General features: G+C 43.5%; 3 protein-coding genes across 11 annotated transcripts in view; 1 reads left to right on the plus strand and 2 right to left on the minus strand.

Annotated features, from left to right (window-relative positions):
• The window catches only part of wdfy1 (WD repeat and FYVE domain containing 1), a 1,176,431-nt gene that overhangs the window by 1,093,264 nt on the left and 57,102 nt on the right, over nt 1-26,065 (minus strand). The gene's annotated exons all lie outside the window — the stretch shown is intronic.
• Nucleotides 1,395-6,096, plus strand: scg2a (secretogranin II a). The gene is made up of 2 exons (XM_007237466.3): nt 1,395-1,630; nt 3,673-6,096. Exon 2 carries the CDS (start codon nt 3,681-3,683, stop codon nt 5,700-5,702), a length of 2,022 nt encoding a protein of 673 aa, XP_007237528.3. The 5' UTR covers nt 1,395-1,630; nt 3,673-3,680; the 3' UTR covers nt 5,703-6,096.
• Nucleotides 10,581-26,046, minus strand: ap1s3a (adaptor related protein complex 1 subunit sigma 3a). Its single transcript, XM_007237465.3, has 5 exons — nt 25,757-26,046; nt 22,384-22,562; nt 13,483-13,591; nt 12,515-12,652; nt 10,581-10,839 (listed from the first exon to the last, which is right to left on the minus strand). The coding sequence occupies exons 1-5, from the start codon at nt 25,757-25,759 to the stop codon at nt 10,804-10,806; spliced, it is 465 nt and encodes a 154-aa protein (XP_007237527.3). The 5' UTR covers nt 25,760-26,046; the 3' UTR covers nt 10,581-10,803.

Consider the following 26,065-nt stretch of genomic DNA (forward strand, 5'->3'; position numbering starts at 1 on the left):
TTCTATTCTCATCACTCTCTCTCTCGCTGTCTCTGTTGTTGTTTTTTCAGGACCATTAGAGCTTAGTGCCCCTCGCGCTAGATAAGGCCAATCTGTAATGAGTAAAGAGAGAGAGAAGGAGAGAGAGAGAGAGAAAGAGAGAGAGAGAGGGAGGGAGAGAGAGAAAGGGAGGGAGAGAGAGAAAAAGAGGGAGGGAGCGTGAGAAAGATGTATTGTTTGTATTAAACTTAACATATATCTATATCTATAGATATAGATATATCTAATACATATTATATACATTCGATATATCTAATATATATATATTTCTATATAATATGTATATCTTGTTTGTATTATTTTTATAGCTTGTAATGTGTTCCTTATATTGACTGATAATAAAGTTTATTTATGGCTCTTTGTTGTCAGGAAAAAGCAGAGAGAATGAAAGAGGGAGAGAGAGAGAGAGAGAGAGAAAATGAGAGAGAGGGACACATTGAGAGAGAGAGAGAGAGAGAGAGAGAGAGAGAGAGAGAGAGAGAGAGATAGCGCTCTGACGCTAAAAATTAGTCATCTTAGCCTGTTGTTAAGCAACACGTTAGAAAGGTCATGAGTAATCAATGAAAATAGTTATATCACATTTTTAGCATTCTCACTTTTTGGAATTAATTTAATCTGGGCATTGGTCTTTACATTGTTTCATCAATTGCATGATGATTAGACCAACACAAACGCTCCAAAACGGCTTAGAATAAAGTCTTTTACACTTACATTTATCTGTTCCTTTTTCTCACTGATTAAAGACACGCCCAAAATACACGTTTGACGTGTGCTTCAAACGTTCAAAAGACGTTCACAGTAGGTATATTGCATTTTTTATACATATATTTTTTATATGCCTATTAGGACATTCAGATAGAGAAAACATTAATTCTGTATTTTCTGAGATAAAATAATATATTTTTAACATGTCAGAAAGACCTTTAAATGGGATCTGGTGTTAAGCAGTACGTTGAAAAGCCATGAATTATCGCTGGAAACACTACGCACAAAATTTTTGCGGTTTTTACTTCTTGGCATAATTCCAATGTAGGCGTTGATGTTTACATTGTCTCCAAATTGCATGATAATTGGACCTACAGAAATGGACTAAAAATGGCTTGGGATTAAATATTGCACATAGACTTCTATTGGAAGTTGCTACGGTTTTTTGAGGTATGAGGTGCGTGATGTTCGCTGAGATTAAGCGCATCCCTGGGTCCTGTTTTTAGCCCGTCTGAAGCAGAAATAACCTTGAATGGCTGGCAGCGGTGTGTGTGTGTGTGTGTGTGTGTGTGTGCACTCTGAGCAGGGTTTTGCGTATGTTGCTGTAGTGACGCACGAGTCAGGTGGTGCCTCTTATAACGGGCGGAGCTGTCCGCGGTGCTGAAGAGACAAACCGCGCGCTCACTCGCGGACACACACACACATACACACTCACTGATACACACTCTCTCTTTCTCTCTCTTTTATAAACACAAATAAATACACACACATACACACACACACACTGTTGGAGAACACAAGAACACGAGCGCGTGAAAACAGAGGGGACGGAGGGAGCGATGCGCAGCGCACCCACAATACTCCGCTAAAGCGAAGCGACGCACAGGTGAGTGACGCAAACACGCCGTTTATCCCCACTTTCAGACCGCTTTTTGCGCGTGCACAAACATTAAAGCACTATACTGGGCTGCTGTCTCGCGCCGTGTTTTATTGTGCTTGGTTTAAGACCTTAGTCTAAAGCGCGGCTCTAACAGGTTGCATTACCGCGCTACAGCGCGCGCTGAGTGTGCGGATCGAGGAGCTGGGTAAACAGTGCGCGCGCGTTAAAGAGCGCGCTGTGGTCTCGAGAGCTGCGGTCTCCGTGGCAACCGAGGATGAGTCACCGAGTCGCGCGCGGCAGCAGCAATTTGGACACTAATGAGCTTTTCTAGCGCGCGCCTGCGTGTCTGCGCCCCGCGAGCCCCACCGCTCACACACCGTGCAGACTGCTGCACCTAAAGGCTTTTAGCAGATGCGATCAACAGCGCGCGCCTGCCTATGAGAGAGAGAGAGAGAGAGAGAGAGAGAGAGAGAGAGAGAGAGAGAGAGAGCTATATAAAGAGAGAAGAATGAGAAAATATAGAGTGAACAAGTGAGAAGAATAGAGTGAAAGAGAAGGTAAATAAAACTAGACAGAGTGAGTGAAAGAGCAGAATCAAAGACAGTAAAAAAGAAAGGGAGAAAGAGAGAGCGAGAGAAAGAGAGAGAGAGAGATGAAGAAAAATCGTGAGTCAAAGAGAGGGATTTAGACAGTGTGAGAGAGAGAGATGGAGGGTAAGAAAATAGATATTTGAAGAAAGAGAAACAGAGAGAATGAGATGGAATAGAGTGCAAAAAGACAACATGGTAAAATTATGAGAAAAACATTGAAAATATTAAGAGTAAGGGAGCAGGGAGTGATGGAGTTAGAGATACAAGAGAGAGAGAATGAAGTGCGAATAAAAAGGAAATGAGAGGAGCAAAAGAGAGGAGTGGAATAGTGTAAAAGAGAGAGGGGTGTAAAATCGAGAAAGAGATTGAGATGGAAAGAGAGGGACACAGGATCACTAAAGAGATTGAGTAAAAGGGATAGAGAGAGAAAATAGTGAGAAAACAGGGAGAAAAGGGATTGAGTGAAATAGAAAGAGATCATACATAAAACAGTGAGAAGAAGGAAACAGAGAGAGAGTAAAAGAGTGAGAAAATGAAAACAATTTTAGTTAATGAGACAAAATGAAAAAATAAAGCCTGAGACAGTTGAAGTGTGTAAGAGGAAAGAATGAGAGACAGAGTAAAAAAAAGAATAACAGATAGGGAGGGAAAATGAGGGAGAGTGAGACAGTTTTGAGACAGTGAGAAAAGAGAGAGTAAAAACGCTATAACTGTCAATTTACCACAGTAAACAGGTCTAATAAAGACTTATGTGAGAAAACAAGAGAGCAGGTATTTATTAAGGGCAGTAATGCTATGAGAATAATATGAGTCATAATGTGTTATGTAACAAATGTTGTATACAGTTTTATATAAAGTAACTATGTACATTTTAGTCACAGTTTCCAGTGTACCTAATGGCCAAATGTAACGTTCTGAGACAAGTCTAAATTAAGCACCATTAAGCAGAAAATGATTTATTAGCAGTGGGTAATATGGTCACATTTTATTATTATCATTATTAATTATGCTGTCATGTCCTTTTCTCAGAATATAATGTACCATTAATTTTTTTACCCAATTCGTAACACATGAAGATAGGGTAAAATACCTTGTTAAACAAATGTCTCTAAAAGAACTGCAATTTAATGTCAACAGGGGGCGCCAGTAGAATTTTTACAGTAATGGTAAATTGTTGTTTTAAGATTTGTTGTGGATTTATACAGTAATCATGTCACAAAACAGTGACATATCCATGTAAAAACAGTAATGTTTTGTTGGGTTTGTTAAAAATGTTATTGTAGTTAATGTTTTGTGATTACAATGATATAAATTCTGGGAAAATAACATTTAAAAGTCATTTTTGAACCCATAATAACTGTAGTTACAGTTTTAGTTCTCTTTAGCCAAATATTATCAGATCCCATGTTCTACTGCCTTCTCTCACTCTCTTCCCCCCCCACCTCTCTTTATCTCCAGGTGAAACAATGCCATCACTATCCCAGCTCTGCGCTACTACAGGCCTGCCCTTCCTCGCTTGGCTCTCCCTCCTCCCCCTCATCCTTTATTTGAACATTGGGGTCCATGGGGCGACACTGAGGGAGCCACAACTGTGGGGCAATGAGCCTAATGCCTTCCGTCCCTCCTCACAAGCCCCACCCCCACCAAGTGCAGCGATGCTGCAAGCTCTGCAGTACATCCAGAGTCTCAGCAAGAGGACCCTGCACGACCCAGTCATCAACATCGACAAGCCTGATGTTCCTGAAGATGATCTGGAGGACCTGGAGCGTGTCCGTGCCATGCTGCAACTAGCCACACCGGCAAGGACATCATCAGGAATGCGTGACAGCAGAGGAGAACACAGAGGAGAGGAAGACGAAGGGGATGGAGAAGAGGAAAAAGAGGACGATAAAGCTCAACAGTGGATCCAGGCGGTACTCAGTACACTGCAGCAAACCGAGGACCAAATGAGTCCCCAGAAAACACCACACAGAGAATCCACCCATTCCTTAAAATCTAGTCACCCATTGCTTACGCTCTCACCTGCTGTTGAGGCGAAACAAGAGCAAGAACAATGGACTGGTCCAGGGGACTATGGGAGGAGCTTGTTTGACAACCAGGGTGTCCGTAGACACCACCGAAAATTCCCACTGTTGTTCGAGGACAAGCATGGGCAGGATCAACCTCTTAAACGGACCAACGAGAATGCAGAAGAGCAGTACACACCCCAGAAACTGGCTACCCTCCAGTCAGTGTTCGAGGAGCTCAGTCGAATGCCAAACTCTGAGCTTAAATCTGACAGCAAACAGCAGAACACAGAGGACAGTGAAGAGGGTGAAGAGAGTGACAGATACAGAGAGAAAAAGATGGTGTTTGATGACATATTAGGAGATGATGAGGAGCTGATGCCATTGGAGGAAAGAACAGAGCAGGTGGAAGAAGAGACACATAGGCGTGAGTACAATGGTGGCTTCGGGCGAGGCAGAGATGCACAGGAACAGGAAGATAACGTTGAAGACAGAGAGGACAAAAGATCCAGTCAATTAGACTTGCTTGAGACAACGAAGGAGAAGGAGGACCCAGATGACTTGAGCAGGTTGGTGGACTACTACTTGATGAAGGTTCTAGAAAAGGAGCAAGAGCAGAAGAGGGATCAAGGGAAGGAGACAGAGGAAAAAGACAGTGAGGATCAGGAGGAGGAAGATGAGGAGGATGAGGAAGATAGTGACAGAGAAGAGGAAAGGCGAGAAGACGAAGAAGAGGAAAGCGAAGAACGAGACAAGAGACGAGCATCCCTGCCACAGTATACGGTAGATCCCCAGTCTCTGTACCAACTCATACAAATCTCTAAGAAGCTTCAGATCCCTCCAGAAGACATTCTAGACCTGCTGGAAAGTGAGGGAAACAGGAAACTTGGAAAGTCCTGGCAGCGCAAACCAACACAATCAAAGATACCCTCACTGAGGTACCCGGGTTTATACAGCACACGGAAAAGTCCAGGCACTGCGCCAGTCTACCAGCGACCTCTACTCCAGACCTCTGCGCCACAGATGAGCAGCATTACACAAGACATCCTGAGGATCCTTGGACTGGCTAATATGGCAAAGCCCAATGACAAACCCCTCTTGCGGCTAAATCAGTATAAATCAGCTCCATTAGCTCTCAATTACTACATGTCAGAGAGGGAGCTTCCCGATTACGCTTTGTCTGACACCAGCAGAGACCAGCGGGAGGCTGACTATGACGACACTTTGGGTGAAGATGAGCTGGCCAGTCTACTTGCGGCAGAGATGCTCGCTCAGCGGCCGAGGCGTTCGACACAAGGTGTCCACGATTACTTTGATCAATCAGTTCAAAGCATGCCAGAAAATAGACAGTCAGAGCAAGAAGAAACCGGAGAATCTGAGAACGATGAAGAGACGTTGTTAAGAATCCTGAAGTACCTAAATCCCGAAAGTGAGGACGCAGACGAAACAGACATTAACGGAAAAACGGTGTCAGGAATGTAGATCTTTCTGTAAAACACATATTCTATATTGTTTAAAACTGATGATAATAAAGTGTAATAAAATATTTTGAACAAAGGAAAACATGCAATCGAGTTTAGTCAATGTAACGTTTCAGCTTTTTGTCTCTTTAGTTTAGTCTTCTTTAAGCAGAGTCACATTGACTGTAACCTCGCCTACATGTTTCAGGGTCTTTTACTCGTCATCCGTTAAACACTGTAAAACATCAGAGCCTCTGTCAGCGGCGTACACCTCCCCTCACACACACACTCTCTCTCTCTCCCGTGCTCAGTGATATCGGTTCGCCTGTAGCTTCCGACAGCTGTGTTTGGTGCATTCGGTGATGTGTGATGTGATAGAGGTAAATAAAGACTTTGCTCGCATCATGTTCCTTTAACTGTGTAATGTCTCTCATTGCTGCACAAACTTAGAAATGATAGGAACAGTCATGCCAAAGCACACTGATGTGCTGAGATCAGTGGAGCTGAAAATATAATGGATAATAGGAGTAGAAGCAGGGAGGTTGTCATAATGTTATAACAAACATCCTTATTATTTCTGATGTGATGTCTAATATTTCTTGAGTATTTCGAGAATAAAACCATTTTTAAATCATGGAATTTTTAAAGATAAATTAGAAAAATGAGTCAAGAAACTTGACGTTATATATGTGCACTTCACCTCATTGGGTTGTGCCATTTTCTGACTCACAACCACAATTTTACTCCCTATCAGCTATCCCTATGTTCTGTTGTTTGTTGTAAAGGTAAATTTTATTTTTCTTATATTCATATTAATTGATCTTTATAAACAGAAACACATTAATCGCAAATATAATTCTCTGAGAAAAGGAGGCTGAATCTGGCAGGAAGCCTGAATTTGGTATAACCTGTTATATGTACAACTTGTGTGTAAATGTAGGACCTATAATTAACAGATACTGTCAGCAGCCTTGGAACATCTTCAGGTAATGTTAATGTTAATATTAACCAACACAGTGGGGAAAAACTCAGACTACTGGGACCTTTGGGTGCTTGAAAGTTCAGAATGGTGCAATTCAAAAAAGATCTAGTAGGTGGTTTTTCAGTTCAGCTGAGAGAAACACCTTATTGACGAGGGAGGTTAAAAAACAATGACCAGACAAGTTTGATTGCAGTAACTCAGATAACCCCATTAAACGACTGTGGAAAGACAAAAAAGTATTTTAGAATGAACAGCAGCAGAAGATCATGGTAGGTTCTACTTCTGTCAGCCAAGAACAGAAAGCTGAGGATGCAGTGAACACAGCCTCACCAACATAACCTGAAACATGAACCTGGTCTGATGATTATTAATTTCTGCTGAGAAATACAGATGCCAGATTCTGATTTTGGCACCCGCAGCATGAAACCATGAATCAAACCTGCCTTATGTGAATGCTTGCACACTGTTATTAATGGGTCTATTAATAACAACAAAAACCCATTTACCCCAATTGCTTTTAAATACATAAACTATTTGAGTTACTAAAATTCCAAACAAAAATATTGTTTTACATGTAGAGCATGTGAAATGGTCAAAATAAAGAAAAAAAATGCAGAGCTTTCAGACCTTTCAAATAATGCAAAGAAAATAAGTTCACATTCATGCAGAAACAACAGTACTGATGTTTTAACTCGAGAAGAGTTCATAAATCAATATTTGTTGAAATAACCCCGATTTTTAATCATGAATTGCGCCTTAGCATGCTCTCCTCTTCCAGTCACCAGTATGTCAGCTGCGGTGAAGTGCATGGAAAGAACATTTGGAAACATTTGACTCAAGCCATGCCCTTCATCAATGAGAAGCAAAGGAGAGCCAGGCTAAAGTTTGCAAAAGACCATAAGGCAGGGGTGTCCAAACTACGGCCCGCGGTATTTTAGAAATAAAATGAAAGTTGGCCCGCTATTAAGCAGGTTTTTAATAATGTGAGATTCAAAGTTTGTACGCTAGGTGTCCGAAAACAGGCCAAAGGGTTTAAAAGTGGTGAGAGTGCTCAGTTGTAGCGCAGAAAACGGGCCAACGAGTCTAAAAGTGCAAAGAGTGTTCAGTTGTAGCGTAGAAAACGGGCCAATCAGTTTAAACAACACTGTCAAAGATAGATAAAGATTAAAGTAACTCAAGTAAAATGGTGTGTAATTGATAGTAATCAAGAAAATGTATTATTATAATTGGTATATTTCATTTTTTTTATTACAGAGTCTGTGGCCCTTGACTGCACATATGAAAGGCGTGTGAAAGGCTGGTGGAGAGCTGTGATTAAAAATCAGGGGTTTTCCACCAAATATTGATTTCTGAACTCTTCCTGAGTTAAAACATTACTATTGTTGATTCTAAATTAATATTATCTTGTCTACTTTGCATTATATCTCATTATCTGCAAAATGCTCTAAATTATTTTATTATTTGTAATTTGGGAGACATGTTATCAGAAGTTTAAAGGTTCTTTCCAATTACCCCATATAAATTCAGTAGAAAACCTTTGGGATGAGGTAAAATGGGAGATTTACACTGTAAAAGTGCTACTAAATAACCTGCAGGAATTGCATAATACAATCATGACAGCATAGACCAGAACCTCAAATGAAATATTCCTTTCCTTCTTGTGTATTTTAATGTCAAATCATAGGATATCAGTAGGTAAAATGATTATAAAGTGTGAGTTGTGAGGTTGCTCATGGCAAGAGAGAAGAGAAGAATGAGAGGGGGAGGAAGAGTGAGTCGAAAGGAATAGTGAAAGAGAGGAAGAGGGTGAAAATGAGTGAGGGAGGAGGAGTGAAAGAGAGGAAGAGGGTGAAAATGAGTGAGGGAGGAAGAGGGTGAGAATGAGAGAGAGGTAGAGTTGGTAAAAAAAAATTCATGGCCAAAGAAGACAATAACTTTCAAATGAAATCAGAGCAAACTTGGTTATGTAATCAACCATGAGCTGACAATGTGAGAGGCTTGACAGAGAACGCAGCGCAATTTTAGCTGATTTACTGTCACCTCTCTCATCCTGACATTTAGACAGTAAATATATCTGCTGTGCAAATGCTGCACTAACTTGTTTAGTGAAAGAAAAAAAAAATACAGCAGCATGGGTGTGTATCTGCAAATATTTTTGTGCATACAAACAATCTGAAGAATTTAAAGAGTTTTCTACAGTATTCTACAGTTTTAACTATTTCAGTATTATATGAAAGCTTACTTAGAATGAAAGTTTTTTTTTTTCATTATGCCCAATAGTGTGCAGTTGATTTGACAGAAATCTGGTAATATAAATTTAGCATTTGAAGATTTTTTTTCTAAAAGTTTGATTGTGACAACATTTTGCCACATTTCAGGCTTCAAACATAAAGATATGAAATTGTAGTTTTTTGTGACGAATCAACAACAAGTGGGGCCCTATTGTGAAGTGGAATGAAATTTCTTGGATATTTTATTTTATTTTTTTTAGAAATAAAAAACTAAAAAGTGGGGCATGCAATATTATTCGCCCCCCTTGCGTTAATAATTTGTAGCGCCACCTTTTGCTGTGATTACAGCTGCAAGTCGCTTGGGGTATGTCTCTATCAGTTTTGCACAGCGAGAGACTGACATTTCTGCCCATTCTTCCTGCAAAACAGCTGGAGCTTAGTGAGGTTGGATGGAGAGCGTTTGTTTGTGAGCAGCAGTTTTCAGTTCTTTCCACAGATTCTCCATTGGATTCAGGTCTGGACTTTGACTTGGCCATTCAAACACCTAGATACGTTTATTTGTGAACAGTTCCATTGTAGATTTTGCTTTATGTTTTGGATCACTGTCTTGTTGGAAGATAAATCTCCGTCCCAGTCTCAGACTCCAACAGATCTTCCCATAATCATGTCCCTGCTGAAGAAAAGCAGGCCCAAACCATGATGCTGCCAAAACCATGTTTCACTTTGAGGATAATGAGCTGTTACTTTTCAGCCACCCAAAAGTTCAACTTTAGTCTCATCTGACCACAGAACCTTCTTCCACATGCTTGCTGCACAAACAGCACTTTCTATGTCTTTCTTTCAACAGTGGCTTCCTTCTCGCCACTCTTCAATAAAGCCCAGATTTGTGAAGTGCACAACTTATAGTTGTCCTGTCGACAGATTCTTCCACCTCGGCTGTAGATCTCTGCAGTTCATCCAGAGTGATCATGGGCCTCTTGGCTGCATCTCTGATCAGTCTTCTCCTTGTTTGAGCTGAAAGTTTAGAGGGACGGCCAGGTCTTGGTAGATTTGCAGTGGTCTGATACTCCTTTAATTTCAATATGATCTCTTGCACAGTGCTCGTTGAGATGTTTAAAGCTTGGGAAATCTTTTTGTATCCAAATCCAGCTTTAAACTTCTCTACAACAGTATCTGGGACCTGCCTGGTGTGTTCCTTGGTCTTCATGATGCTCTCTGCATAGCTTTAAACAGAACTCTGAGACTCTGATCACAGAGCAGGTGCATTTATACAGAGACTTGATCACACACAGGTGGATTCTATTTATTATCATCAGTCATTTAGGTCAATATTGGATCATTCAGAGATCCTCACTGAACTTCTGGAGTGAGTTTGCTGCACTGAAAGTAAAGGTGCTGAATAATATTACACGCCCCATTTTTTAGTTTTTATTTCTAAAAAAAAGTTTAAAATATCCAATACATTTCGTTCCACTTCATGATTGTGTCCCACTTGTTGTTGATTATTCACAAAAAAAAATTACAATTTCATATCTTTATGTTTGAAGCCTGAAATGTGGCAAAAAGTTGAAAAGTATAAGTAGGTTTGGTTGCAGTGAGTAATTTTGCAGGATATATGAGGTATTTTTGCAGTTTGGGAGTGTAGTTTTGTGAATTGTGTTAAGTAGTTTGTGACAAACCGGCCTAGTTTACAAAATTATGTTTTATTAATTAGAAAAAAAAACTGTAATAGGAACATCTGGAAACATCAAAAGTGGTACGTTGTCGTGTTCATCCACAGCGTTAATACAGCATCCTGAGTAAAGTTCCATGGTTTGGAGCGCTGTCTCCTGCAGTCAGGGTGCTGAGTCCTCATATCTCCCATCCAAACAGCTTCACTGGGGTGTGATATTTTATGATAACGTGGATCTTCAGTAAGTGGGGTTTTTTTCATACTCATCCACTGTCTGCAAACAATCAGATAACAGACTGCATGACAAGCAGCACAACGCCATTACACTCCCTGCCTCACAAAACCTGTGATTTCAATCAAAGAGCTGTTTACACCAACCCAGCACACATCTATCAATGAATGCTAATGAAGAGCTGTGAAATAAACTCAGGACGGTGTGAGACATGAATAAATAAACAACAGAAGAACAAGTATAAACACATAAACACATTTCCAATTTCATATAACTGACCAGACCTCTGCATTTCCATCAGGTTTCTGTATGACTCAGATAACAGGAAGCAGGCACACACACACACACAGATTTAACAGATAACAGATATGATGTACTGTACAGTAATAGGTGGGTGATATAATATTAATATCAGTGGTGTCAGTTGATAAAAAAGTAATCAGATTAGTATTAATCACACTTTTTCTTCTTAAGAGTAACGGCCCTGTTTTAGCGATGTACAGGTCAACCACACAGCGTGCAGCTTGATTTAGGGCGTGTCAGTGTGTCGTTGCTATCGTAGCGACAGGAAAAGTACACTTTGCGTGGCTCATATTGCAGAAAAGGCATTTATTACTTCCTTTTTACTAATTATGGGTGTGTTTTGGACGTAATGTGAAATAAAACAATCAGCGTGTCATTTGCCATTCCCTTTAAGAGCCAGGTGCTCTCTGACTTTGGCGGATTGCTATTTTAGCGGCGCATTCTGCTTCTGTGCTTCTCTGCAGAGGAAACTGACCCGCTCTTTCACACTGTGAAGGTGCGAAGGTGCATTTACAGAACCAGTAGTTATTTTATTCTGTATACGATTTATTGTTCATGTAAAGGTTAGGTTCATGTGCTGCACTATGTCATTGTGTGTGTTTCATAAGGGGTTTACAAGCAGGGGCATACGCAGGTTAAGCACACATGGCCCAATTGCATCCCAAGAAAGCATTGAACGCACAGTGGTTGACTGTTGTCAGGGTTTAATCAGTCAGTGGTGCACCTATATTTTCTGGCCGCCAACACAGCAATACAACAGAAATTACCTGAACACACCTCATTTTCAGACCACCTTGCCCGTCGTAGATATATTTGTAAAATCGGTTGCGATTTTAATAGCACAGATGCAAGGTGTGAAAATAGACTGTTGGCAGGGTGCATAAGATAGCAATGAGCATCAGGTATAAGATAAGGGCCATTTTAACAATGTTTAACAAAGTTTAACAAGTGTTTAACAGTAATTATTAAATATTATGAACTAAAATGAACTAAAATTCCCAATAAAAATATTCGGAGCATTTATTTGCAGAAAATGCGAAATGGCTGAAACAACAAAAATAAATACAGAGCTTTCAGACCTCAAATAATTTAAAGAAAACAAGTTCATATTAATAACGTTTTAAGAGTTCATAAATCATTATTTGGTGGAATAACCCTGTTTTTTTATCACAGTTTTTATGCATCTTGGCATGTTCTCCTCCACCAGTTTTACATGCTGCTTTTGGATAGCTTTATGCCACTCCTAGTGCAAAAATTCAAGCAGTTCTGCTTGGTTTGATGGCTTGTGATCATCCAGATTATATTCCAGAGGTTTTTAATTTGGTAAAATCAAAGAAACACATCATTTTTAGTGGCCTTTTATTTTTTCCAGAGCTGTATATGTGTGTGGTGTGTGTGTTTGTGTGTGTGTTACCTCCTGGAATGCATCTGCCTCCTCCATATGTCTAGCCAAACACAGTCTGGATGTTTCCTGAATCTCTCCACCCATTATAAACTCATCCAGGATAAAATAAGCCTTATCAAAATTAAAAATGATATCCAGCTCACACACCTGTAACACACACACACACACACACACACACCAGTGTTAATATGGACAGGGGACTGATTTATTTCTAGAGAGATTTTAGGATGCAGTTTGAGAGCAAGTAATGAGGAGATACGGATGGATTAAAAAGTTAATATGTGTTGGTCACTGGATAGATAAATAAACAGATTGGTGCCCTTTGACCCGGTGCTGCAGCTCCAGTAATGTGATAAAGTCAAATGAAACAGATCATAACTAAATACAGGAGTAACACACAAAATGTCATACACACATCATATTAAACAGCAGAACCTATTCTATCCCTCCTCTAAACAGCACAGTAACATCATTCTGATATCATAGATAAGCCTATCATTTATCTCAGAAAACAGTTGGCATCGGGGCCTTCTGGACTTTTATTATGAAATGCATGCTGGTCAACAAGCTTAGTGAAGCCTGGACACACTGTCCTCCTCCAGTCATGCTATTCAACATACAGATCATCCATCTGTGACCATGTCTGTGGTAATGTCAGCATACCACCAAGAAGAACAAACCACATCCAACAGGATTAACTGTGGACGCTGTAAGAGGAAGCTTTCTGAAAGGGATGTTCAGGTGCTAACCCGGATTGTATTAAAAATGAAAATAAAACCACGGCTGCTCAAATCACGACAGAATTCAATGTGCACCTCAACTCTCCTGTTTCCACCAGAACTGTCCGTCACCACAATAAATTATTGTGCTCTAAAACCAGGTGTTTTAGTTTCAGTGTCCAACCCCTATAAGTCGTGAGGTACAACCGTGATCAAACTCTTCCACATCAGCAGTTGTTAGCCTAACTTACTACTTACATTACCAAAGTATTGGTCCAGCAGCTCAACGTATCTCTGGAGGAGCTCCAGCGTCAGCAGTTCATTGTCCTGATCCTCCAAACCGCAGCAGAAAAACAGACTGGCATATCTACAGAGAGAGAGGTGTCAATATGTTTTTTGTGAATATATTTTTATTGTTTTTTTTCCATTTTTACAACGAACAGGTACATATAGGCACACAACTACAACACTATAAACAACACAACACATTTTGCACACACCCCTCCATCAAGAGTAAAAAAAAACAACGAATAAATAAATACTCTCACCCCTTACTCTCACCCTCATTCTCCCCGCTCTCACTCCTCCTCTACCAGCTCTACCCCTCACTCTCACCCTCATTCTCCCCGCTCTCACTATTCCTTCCTTCCACTCTCACTACCCTCTACCATCTCTCACCCTTATTCCCTGCTCTTCCTCTCCACTACTCTCACTCTTCCTCCCCTTCTCACTCACTCTCTACGAGCTCTACCCCTACTCACTCTTCCTTCCTCTCACCCTCCCTCTTCTTCTCTTTGCACAGTATTCTAATGTAAAAAGTTGCTCATCTGTGATCTTTTTATAGAGCTTAATTCTTGATTGAAGAGGTAAAAATGAACCATTAAGGTGTTTGGTCAAGTGGTACATATTGTGGCGTCTGTGTGTGTGTGTGTGTGTGCCAGCTTTTAGTGTGCCTGTGGGGGCGGGTCATGGTAATCCGGGGCCAGCGGGGCATTATGGGGGTATGTTTTGGGTGGGTTTAAGGGGACCTACCATCTCTGTGCTGGATAGCTGGGTTGGTGGCCTCAGGGCTGTTTATGCTGTGTGAGCAGTTGGGTTTCGCTCTCCTAGCCTTGTTAAAGGCTATAAGTGAGTGGCAAGCCTGTTAATAAAGAGCTGTTGAGTACTTGCAATGAGTCTCACGAGTCCTCCTTCCTCTTCCACGCTACATTTGGTGTCAGAAGCGGCCCTGCTGGATGATATGGAGCTGCTGGCAGGGGAAATCGAACGGCTGAAGAGGATTACGGCAGACCAGCGGATGAGGGGCAAGACTCACCAGCGGAGTGGACCCAGACCGGACGGCGCCAGCAGGCTGTCCGAAGGTCGAGCCCGCGGAACGGATGGCGCGAGGACGGCGGCGCCGGCTCCCAGAGTGGACGGCGCGATGACGTCAGCGCCGGCTCGCGGAGCGGATGGCGTGGAGTCGGTGGCACCGGCTCCCAGAGTGGACGGCGCGCTGACGGCGAGCTTGACGGCTCATCCCCGCCTGTCATTCTATGACGGCAGCGCTGACTGGACGGCCTTCGAAGCCCAGCTGGAGATCGTGGCGGGCCGTGCGGGCTGGACGGATGCTGAGACGGCAGCCAACCTCTGTCTGGCGCTGCAGGGAGACGCACTGAGGGTGCTGATCGAGCTCCCCGCGGAGTGCCGCTGCGAGCTGTCTGACTTGACGCGGGCGCTGAGAACCCGTTTCAGCCGCCAACCTTCCGAGGCGGCCGCCAAAATGCTAGTGGCGGACCGGCGCCGGCAGCGGGGAGAGGCTTTGGGCGTGGTGGCATCTCAGATGGCTCTGCTAACCCGCCAAGCTTATCCGGCATTTCCGCGAGCGGCTCAGAGAAGTCTCGCGCTGGATAATTTCCTGCGCGCCCTAGAGCCAGACGAGCTGCGCAAACATGTGAGACTGGCCGACCCACAGACCCTGGAGGCCGCGGTGGAGGTGGCTGAGCGGTCCGAACTCATCCTGTCCAGCCATCCGGAACCGTGGGGGGCGTCGCCCGGAGCCCATGATCCACCGAGAAGGAGGCGGAGCCGGCCTGAGGCGCAACTGGAGTGCTGGCATTGCGGGGGCGTGGCCACAAGCGAACGCAGTGCGGCCGGCCGGGAAACGGAGCCGGGGCCACCAAGTGAGGGTTACGGTGGCCCCAGGGATTCTAGGCTTACCCTCGGAACCTGATCACGGAGCTGTCGGACCCGGCGGCTATTTTCTGAAGTGCACGCTGAATGGAGTGACGGTGGACGCGCAGGTGGACACGGGCTCGTCAGTCTCGCTGATAAAGCCTGAGCTCGCGAGGAGTGTGGCAGGCGAGTTTGTGGTGGACTACAGCCGGCGCATCGCGCTCTCTTCAGTCACCGGAGATCCTATCGCTCTCCTGGGATTAACGGAGCTGACAATTGATGTTGGCAAGGGCCCCTTTCAGCAGGAGTTCTGGGTTGGGCACATCAATGATCCGTGCATTCTGGGCAAGGACCTGCTCGCACGCGTTGGAGTCGTCATTGATTGTGCACGGGGCTCGGTTCTGGTGACTGGACTCCCCGTAGAGGAACATGACGAGTGCGGGGTAAGTGAGCCGTTGGGGGGGGATGCGTGTGATTCGGTGCACGTTATGTTCGAGGGTCCGTTAGATGCGGGGTTAATTATCGATCCGATAGAAGAGATGCTGGAGCGCAGTTGTGTGGGCTTATCAGAGCCCCAACAACTGCGCTTACGCGACCTGATTGAGCGTTTTCGCGCTAGCTTCGCTGTGTCTGAGCGTGAGTGTACTAGGACTAGCCTGGCGTTTCATTCTATAAACACAGGTGACTCCCAGCCCATCAGGCTGAGACCGCACCGTCTGGCATTAGCAAAATGCGTAGCGGCTGAGCAGTTAGTCCGTGATATGGCGAGTGCGGGCGTTATTGAGCCTTCGAGCAGCCCGTGGTCGGCCCCGGTGGTCCTTGCAAAAAAGAAGGACGGGAACTGGCGTTTTTGCGTTGATTATCGCCGACTTAACGCCGTCACGAAGCTCGACTCTTATCCGCTTCCCAGGATCGACGATACGCTAGATCAGCTATCGGGCTCAGCCTGGTTCAGCTCGCTAGATTTGAGGAGCGGGTATTGGCAGGTGCCCCTAGCTGAAGGGGATAGGGAGAAAACTGCTTTCTCGCTCGGCTCGGCTCTATGGCATTTCACGGTGCTCCCGTTTGGGTTGTGTAACTCGCCGGCTACTTTCGAGCGTCTTATGGAGTGCGTGTTAAGCGGGATCCCGCGTTCGTGCTGCGTTGTTTACCTGGATGACGTCATGGCGCACGGGACCGACTTCGACTCCGCGCTCTCTCACCTCGAGGTGGTGCTCGGCGCGATTCAGGTGGCTAACCTGAAGCTCAACCCGGCGAAGTGTAACCTGCTGAGGCAACGCGTGAATTTTCTGGGCCATATAGTGAGCAGTGCTGGTGTGGAAACCGACCCTAAAAAGACGGAGGCTGTCCGTGACTGGCCTGTCCCACGTAACGCGAAAATGGTTCGTAGTTTCGTGGGGCTCGCATCGTATTACAGGCGGTTTATCAGGGGGTTCGCGGACATGGCGGCGCCGCTTCACAATTTAACTAGACCGGGTGTGACATTCCGTTGGTCTGACGAGGCGGAGCGAGCGTTCGAGGAGCTAAAAAGCCGTCTATGCAATGCTCCAGTTCTAGCGTATCCGAATATGTCGGAGAGTTTCATTGTGGATACTGATGCGAGCGACCGTGGCCTCGGAGCGGTCCTGTCACAGGTTCAGGATGGCTCAGAGCGCGTAATAGCGTACTATAGCCGCCGCCTGGACAAGGCGGAGCGTAACTATTGCGTAACGCGCCGGGAGCTACTTGCGGTGGTCGAGAGCCTGAAACATTTCCGACCATATGTGTATGGGGTCCCATTTCTGCTGCGCACCGACCACGCCTCGCTACAGTGGCTCATGCGTTTCCGCGAGCCCGAGGGCCAGCTTGCGCGCTGGATATCTAGACTCCAGGAGTTTAGCTTCGAGGTTGTGCACCGACCGGGCCGTAGCCATGGTAACGCGGACGCTTTGTCTCGCCGGCCGTGTGCGGCCATTGACTGTAAGCATTGCGCTCGTGCGGAGGTGTGGCCGGCAGTGTAGCGGTGGCCCAGGTGTCCGTAGAACAGATCCGAGATGCGCAACAGGCGGATCGCGACTTAATGTGGGCACTACAAGCGCTCGAGGCGAATGTCGCGCCGTCGTGGGAGGAGGTGGTGCCGTTGGGTCCGGTCGCTAAAGCGCTGCGCTCCAACTGGGCTAGCTTTAGCTTATCTGATGGCGTGCTGTGTCATACCTGGGAGGATCCGGCGAATGGGCGGCGCGTGTTTCAGGTGGTGATACCGCGGGCGCTTAGGGATTCGGTCCTACGGGGAGTCCATGGGTCGCCTGGGGCTGGGCACTTTGGCGTTACCAAAACCCTGAAGCGCCTGAGACAGCGCTTCTATTGGCCTGGGCTGATGTGGAGCTCTTCGTGCACTGCTGTGACGTGTGCGCCGCCAAGAAAGGCCCCGCGAGGGCGCCCCGCGCCCCACTTCACCCCTATCAGTGCGGCGGCCCGATGGAGCGGGTGGCCGTGGATGTGTTGGGCCCCTTCCCGGTGACGGACTCTGGGAACCGCTATGTCTTAGTGGCGATGGACTATTTAACGAAGTGGCCGGAGGCCTACGCGGTGCCGGACCAAGGGGCGGTCACTACTGCGGATGTCCTGGCGCGGGAGTTCTTCTGCAGATTCGGGGTTCCGGAGGAGCTGCATAGCGACCAGGGGAGGAACTTTGAGTCGGAGGTCATGGCGGAGGTCTGCCGCATCTTGGGCATACATAAGACCAGGACGACGCCCCTTCATCCGCAGAGTGACGGGCTGGTGGAGCGGTTTAACCGCACGCTGGCAGCGCAGTTGGCCATGGTGTCGAGCAAAGGCCAGCGTGACTGGGACAAACATCTACCGGTCGTGCTGCTGGCCTGCCGCTCGGCCGTGCAGGAGACGACAGGATTCACGCCGGCCCTGCTTATGTTTGGTCGCGAGCTGAGGACGCCGGTGGCTCTGGCTTTCGGGGCGCCTCCTGATGGGGGCGAGCACGCTACGGACGCGCCCACTTTCGTTTCGCATCTTCTGTCCTCACTGGATTTAGCGCACGGGCTCGCACGCTCGAACCAGTCTGCTGCCGGACGGAAGCAGAAACGCGCGTATGATACGCGCTGCTTTGGGGAGCCTTTATCTGTGGGGGCGAGGGTTTGGCTGTACAACCCTCAGCGTAAAAAGGGACTGTGCCCGAAGCTTCAGTCGGCATGGGTGGGTCCGTGCTTGGTGCTGTCCAGTCTTGGGGAGGTGGTGTACAGGATCCGGTGGGGCAGGCGCAGAATGATTGTGCACCGGGACAGGCTGGCCCCATATAGGCCGAAACTGCTGGACACTGGGGACGGCGGTGCAGAACCTGCCAGCCCCGCACCTGTGCCTGACCAGAACTCTAACTCTGTGGAACCACTGGCGGGTGGCGCTTTGCCCGGCCCCTCCAGGCTGCCGCGGGTGAGGAGGCCGCCCGCCCGTCTTCGAGACTTTGTGTGTGACTGATTGTAAAAAAAAAAAAATAAAAAATGTTTTGTTGTTCATGGGGTTATTGTTGGGTTTGTGGGGTCGCCGGGACGGCTGACCCTTAAGGGGGGGGGGCTATGTGGCGTCTGTGTGTGTGTGCCAGCTTTTAGTGTGCCTGTGGGGGCGGGTCATGGTAATCCGGGGCCAGCGGGGCATTATGGGGGTATGTTTTGGGTGGGTTTAAGGGGACCTACCATCTCTGTGCTGGATAGCTGGGTTGGTGGCCTCAGGGCTGTTTGTACTGTGTTAGCAGTTGGGTTTCGCTCTCCTAGCCTTGTTAAAGGCTATAAGTGAGTGGCAAGCCTGTTAATAAAGAGCTGTTGAGTACTTGCAATGAGTCTCACGAGTCCTCCTTCCTCTTCCACGCCACAATATATTGGCCGATTAGCTAGAGATGGGACCGATCCAATACAATATCGGTATCGGGGCCGATATTGACATAATTCGACAAATCGGATATCGGGCGTGGGTGACCGATCCACTTACCGATCCATATTCCAGTCCGCAGCTTGAGCTGGACAATAAACCTAAACACCGTAACGTAAACACCGTAAAGTAAACACGAAACGCATCACTGATCTGGATTCCAGTTCCACAGTTTACCCTGAACCCCCAGCAGCTTCAGTCTCTGGCTGACTGAGTAAACTTTAGCTGTTTGTCATTTATCTGGAGAGTTTTCACTTTGGAAACGCCGAACAGCAGAACGGTACACGTAAAGTCAGCGTCCGAGGGGTGAACAGATTAACACCAGCAGTTTGTTAGCCTAGCTAGCACTAAACTGACAGCAGCTGCATTTCAGTGTTGTAAAGGTATAAACTACAGACTGGAGTGAACTATATTCATAATCCACATACCCTATAAAACCACAGGATCTACAAACACTAACCAGCACAAACACAACCATCTACTGTTAAAAACAGCAATTTATTTAGTTTGGAAATACTGTTAGCATCGCCAGTTAGCCATTAGCCATCTCCATTAACATCTACAATCTGTTAGCCTAGCTAGCATTGGGCCGACAGGTGCATTCTGGCATTGTGAGTATAATAAGAATCTCAAGTGAACCACAGCCATAATCCACATCTTATATCAAACCACAGATCCTACCCACTCTAAACAGCACTAAGAAATTAATTCAGCTCACAAATACAGTCAGCGTCACCGGTTAGCCGTTAGCTATTGAAGCTAATCCACTATGCTACCTGTCAAAATAAAAGTCTCCTGCGCAACCAGTGCAAAAAAATGCCCTGTATTAAATATTTAACAAATTTAATATTTAACTGTTTTTTATATTTAATAAAAATCTAAATATTTAATTTGAAAGAAAACGAATGTCTATTTGCATATAAAGTGTGTCAAATAAAAGACTTTTGATTGCATTAACATTAAATGCACTTGTGTAAGTTATACTCTTCAAAGGGCTGTGTAGTCTGTTTCAGCCTCATAATGTGATATTAATCATAGTACTAATAATAACCTAAAAGTATCGGCAGTTTTATATCAGTGTTATATCGGATCGGAGCTGTAAAAGGTGTACTGTCCCATCACTACGTTTAGCTCATGTTGTGTCATTTTGAATGGCTGTGATTTGATATTGAGAAATGTGACTTTATATTAGATTGTTGTTTGCCATGCAGAGAACTGTGATAAGTTCATTTAAAACTGCCATTAGGAAGAGGTTATACTCTCTGCATGACAAACAACAATCTTATTTTTGTTAGCAAATAGAAAAAACTGTAAACAACACACTGTGCACCAGCCAGTTCTTAGATGTGAGTGTCTAAGAGGTAAAAATGTTTTTTAATATAAAAAAAATGAAAAAGATTAAATTGTGAATCCAGAATTGTAAGTTGAACTGATTCGTGAGCAGAGTGCATCGTTACACCCATAAACAATTTGTGATCAGATCTCCCAGGATGCCTGTTAATGCTGGGTGTGAATGGGGGGCATAGATCAAAGGGAGAAAACTGTTACGTAATGATGATTTAGCAAATTAATAAGCTATAATGATCTCTGGACAGTGGAAACTAGTCATTAGGGCCAGAGAATGTGTGTGTGTGTGTGTGTGTGTGTGTGTGTGTAGGCAATAAAGCAAAGGCTACGTTGTTGATTATTAACTTAGTCAATTTATTGTTCACTAGAAGAGGAAGAAAAGAGAGAGGCAGACAGACAGAAAGGGAGAGACACAGAAACACATAGGAAAGAAGATGAAAATAGTAAATCTCTTAAATATATTTTGTAGTTTCTCTAAGACAACAATAAGATCAGATGGAAAGACAAAGGAGACCTCAACATAAAATCTCCCATTAGATCTCAGTGGCAGTGGTCGCTTAGTGGTTGGGGCAGTGGTGGCTCAGCGGTTAGAGCACTGGGTCACTGATGTCAATGTTGGGTTGGGTTTGGGTGGGGTTTGACACCCATGCTTGGTGGGGTTTTCACTAAATACATGAGTTCTAATACAAACTCAACTGTTTTTATCCAAAGACAAAAAAGCGTTTTTATTTGTACTACATTTTACAACATTCTAAAATATAAGCTACTGTTTAAATCTTGGTTTTTAATCAGGCGTGTGATTCAGTTGTACATCAAAGTTTTAGTAGGCGAAATTGTACAAACACTTCAGGTGTTATTATATTTAAATTGGTTTTATTTTGCACTACTTTGTCTTATTGTGCAGTGTTATTTTTAATACAAACATGTTTAATAAATACACATTTTGCAAGAATGATGGTCTTTATTGCATTAATTTTATCTAAAACAGGGAAATGTACAGCAGTGAAACTGTGATTTTTTGCTATACAAGACTGTAACAAAAAGGGGGGGGAAAGAAGATTATAGGCAGAGTTAAACACAAAATATATTTTATTTAAAAATATTAAGAACTAACAGTGGGGCAGAAAAATAAACTGTTGATGGGGACAAAAGTTGTGAGTATCTGATAAATTATAAAATAATATGTATTGTATGTAAACTCCACCAGAAGCATGATGGAAAATAGTCTTGCAAAGATTGCCCTGCAAGATTCCCAGGCTTTGTAAAATCTTTGTCTGTGAGTAAAAAGTCTGTGACGAGTCTTTAGATTTGAGAGGGTGTCAGACTTCAGTCTGTTTAAAGTCTTTTCAGAGTCTTTTCAAAGTCGTCTAGTGTATGAACAGCATTAGCAGAAACATCTATGATGAAGATCATCTCTACATGAAACCTAAGTGAGAATCCCAAATACATCGCCTTAGATATCAAATATCAACATTTGAGCAAATGAATTTTCCATTAGGAGAAGAGAGAGGGATGTATTAACTGATGTATGTGTCATTATTATTGTTAATATTATTGTTATTTTATATTTAATATTAATATTTGTGATTTTGTAAACATTTACTGGATTTAAGTAAATTGAACTGAAGAGAGAAATAGATAGAGAGAGACAGACAGAAGGAGGGAGAGAGAGAGAGAGAGAGAGAGAGAGAGAGAGAGAGATCGTGATTGGACCTCCTGTATCCTGTACGACTGAAAGCTGACCTTCTGTAGACGATCTTCAGGTCTCTCCACTGTAGGAAGCTGCAGGCTTTGGGGGGTCTGGCGAGCACAGTGAGGGTCATTTCACTAACGATCTTATTTTTCTCTCGATTGCTGAGAGGAATGAACCACTTCTGCAGCCGAAGTCTGCCCTGCCGATTAAACAGCAGGAGGAAGCGCATCTACAGCAGAAACAGGGCAAAGTAAAAGTCACAACACGCATTAGAATAAGAGCAGAAATTACTGGGGGTGGGAATTACAGAGCGTCTCACGATAACAACGATATTATGATAGTGTGATTCTGCGATACTCAAAATATCACATATACTTACCTTTAGCATCTGTGTTAGTAAAGAGGATAAAATACTCCTGATTAATCAAATACAAGAAACTATGGATTTATTGGTGTCATTTTCACACAATTTAACAACCAATATTCTTCACTTCACTTTACCCTATTCATTTGATTATAGCGCGCCCATAATGAGTAATGAAGCAGTAACTGTATTAAGTCTAATTGGAAGTTTACAACACCTATTTTTAGTAAAGATACTGATATTTGACGCCACATATCAATACAATTCGATGTGATTAAAACAATATATGATACAATATATCGCAATACTGATATATTGTCCCAAGCCTAGAAATCAAGGGTGGGTCTCTGTTGCGTACTAATAAAAGAAAAGCCTATTCTATTGATTAATACTTTTATCTACAGGGACTAAGTAAACTGTGTGCATACATTTTCATATTACCTGACATGTCAAAAGTCATGGGACAGACGTATGTAAACTAACAAAGTGTTATCACAAGAAACAGCTTGGCACCACCCACACAAGTATAAGTTGTGAGAAATTGTCTTGTGAGTGAGGTTGAACACTGGCCAGTATGCTCATGGCATGGAGATGCAAATGATGAGGTTTGAAGGGGGCCTGGCAAAAGTCATGGGACAATTATGCTAGTTCCTGTCCCATGACATGTGCCATGACATGTTGCTCATGTAAACATGTAGAGGGGGGGTGGCTAAATCTAAAAACATAAATTAATTATATAGATGCAAATTTAAGAATGAGTGTTCACTCATATAAATTAACTGTTTCAGGCCATCTAATACGGTTAATCCTTTTGTGAGGGCACCTAAAATATAGGGCACCACAGCCTTTAATCCACAGGTGGGCACTTTTTTCTTAAAAGGAGAAGGTACCTAACCGGGCACTTCACCATGTTTTATTACCTCTGGCAGAATCATATACTGCACCACCTCTACATTTACTCTACTGGAAATGCCACCCATTGGGACACTGTCTCATAAGAGGTGCATTAAAAGGCACTTCATAACAGCACCCTTTACTACTGAAAGGGCAGAAGGGCACTCATAAGGACACGTTATCAAAATGTCTTGATCTGTCTGAGAACATCATTATAATTTATTGCAAAATGGGGCACAATAGTGGGTACTTGGCATCAAATAGGTGCTTTGTCTCATTTTTGATATTCTAAGGGACACTTTAGAGGGCACTTTAGTGACATTACATTACATTTGGTGACACCGTTTTGCCATGTAGGCAGAGGTCGGAGAGGGCACAAGAGAGGAAACAGGCCTATTCTACTACACAGCGCGCACACACACAAAAACACACACACACGTGCAACCCCAGCGTACAAATGCTTTTTTGCCTGCTGTTGCCAAGAGAAGACATCGCAAGAAATCCAAACAAAGACACAACTGTCTCTCTCTCTGTCTCTCTCTCTCTTTTTCACACACACACACAGTAAAGACCTAAAGACTTCTTCTGTGTCGGCCTGGTGCCGGTCTGCTCACTGTAAGAATTTAAAGCTGCAGTACAGACTATACAAAGCCTAGTACTTTACAGTAAAATCAACAGAGCGCTATTGCTACTGCTGCTATCAGGTGGAGTGTACAGTGTATGTTCAGCCTTGCTAAAGAACTACAGATTGGTCACAATATTATCACAATATATTCTCCATATATCACAAAATCATTCTCTATGATACGTTACAGCATCCGTGTTACTGAAGAGGATAAAAAACACCCAAATAAGCAAATACCAGGAATTATTGATTTACTGGTGTCAATTTGACAGAAATTAACAACCAATATTCTTCACCCAGGTTTACCCTATTTATTTTATTCATGTTAGAGCAATGAAGCTTAGGGAGTTTTATTGTTTCAATAAAATTATCAAAATGTGACTCTACATATCAATAATGTATCACAAATAAATTATCGCAATAACAATATTTTGTCTCACTCCTAGTAATTATCATTCACTTTATATTTTCATTTTTAATACCTATCATGATGCGTCAACCCTGTCGTGGCAAGCGGCATGACAGGGTGAAGAATTTCATTGAAAATAATAGACAGAGCACAGGGAATTATTGGACACATTTAAATCTTTTCTTCCAAACCACTTTGCTATCAAACTTAAACATATCTAGAATATATATATATATACATATATGATCTGTACAAAGACTTTTGGTCTCATCTGTAGTCTCTTCTGAATGTGTTTAAAGCTGAGAGCAAAAGTCTTACTACAGATTCAGCCTCACTCAGCAACTCACCATCAAAAGTCTTAGTATACTTACACTTAATTAAAATATGTAAATCCTATTTGCTCAAGATAAAGTTTAATCTCTGTGTGTAAACCATGTATTACAGTGGCCACATGCACAGTGGAACTGGGGATGGAGCTTCTCATGCAAAGACTAAAAACGGAACTGAAACGAGTTTTCAGCTCAATAAACATCATTTAACCAGCTCTAATCAACAAATTTACACTAGAAATTTTTCAGTTTAAATACACTTAATGTTTAAACATTACACATATTTATACATTAACCGCTAATGTCTTAATCATATTATTACATATATATTTCAAATTACATTACTGCAGGAATTTGGAGTTATGGGATGGCAAAATTAAATACATTTATAAATTACAGTCTTATAAAATAAGACAATCAAAGAATTATCAAATAACCCCACTGAAGTCTTGACAAACACTTTTAATAGTATTCATTATGTATGATTAATAGTATTGTAAGAATTTCAGTGAATAGGATTGCAAAAGTCACCATCTGGTTGTATCTGGTTGTATATATAGCAGAGTTTGAAGTCCTACTTTTATCATATCACACTACTAAATTCATAAATATCTCATTCTCATGTATTGAAGGTATATGTTTCAAATGATATTTCAGCAGCATTTTGGAGCAATTGAAAGTGAAACCTAGGAGAAATATTTGTTCACTTTTGCTATAAATCCAGCAAATTAAACTGAAATTAAATGATTTTGGATTAATGGAAGGTCACACTGGTGTGACTTTTTGTCTCAGTGTAACTCACCATGGTGTGCGGCGGGTGTGATGTCAGTGTGTACAGGTGTGTGATTACACCTGAGACTCATGTTCGTCCAGCGCGCGGACGGCGTGTTTCAGCTTCGTTCGTGGCGCGAGCTGCTCTCTCTCTCGTCTTCCTGTCTTCTTTCAGGTTTAGACACCTGATAGGACACTGACCCCGCGCGCTCAGCGCACTGACTCTCTCTCTCGCGCGCGCGCACCCATGCATGCGAGCACACCTGGATTTACGGCTGTAGCGCGAGCTGAGATAGCACGTGGCTGAGTGAGGAGACCGACAGCTTCTGCTGCTGTTTAA

This window comes from Astyanax mexicanus, chromosome 18, assembly GCF_023375975.1.
Source record: "Astyanax mexicanus isolate ESR-SI-001 chromosome 18, AstMex3_surface, whole genome shotgun sequence".
Classification (NCBI taxonomy): Eukaryota; Metazoa; Chordata; class Actinopteri; order Characiformes; family Acestrorhamphidae; genus Astyanax; species Astyanax mexicanus.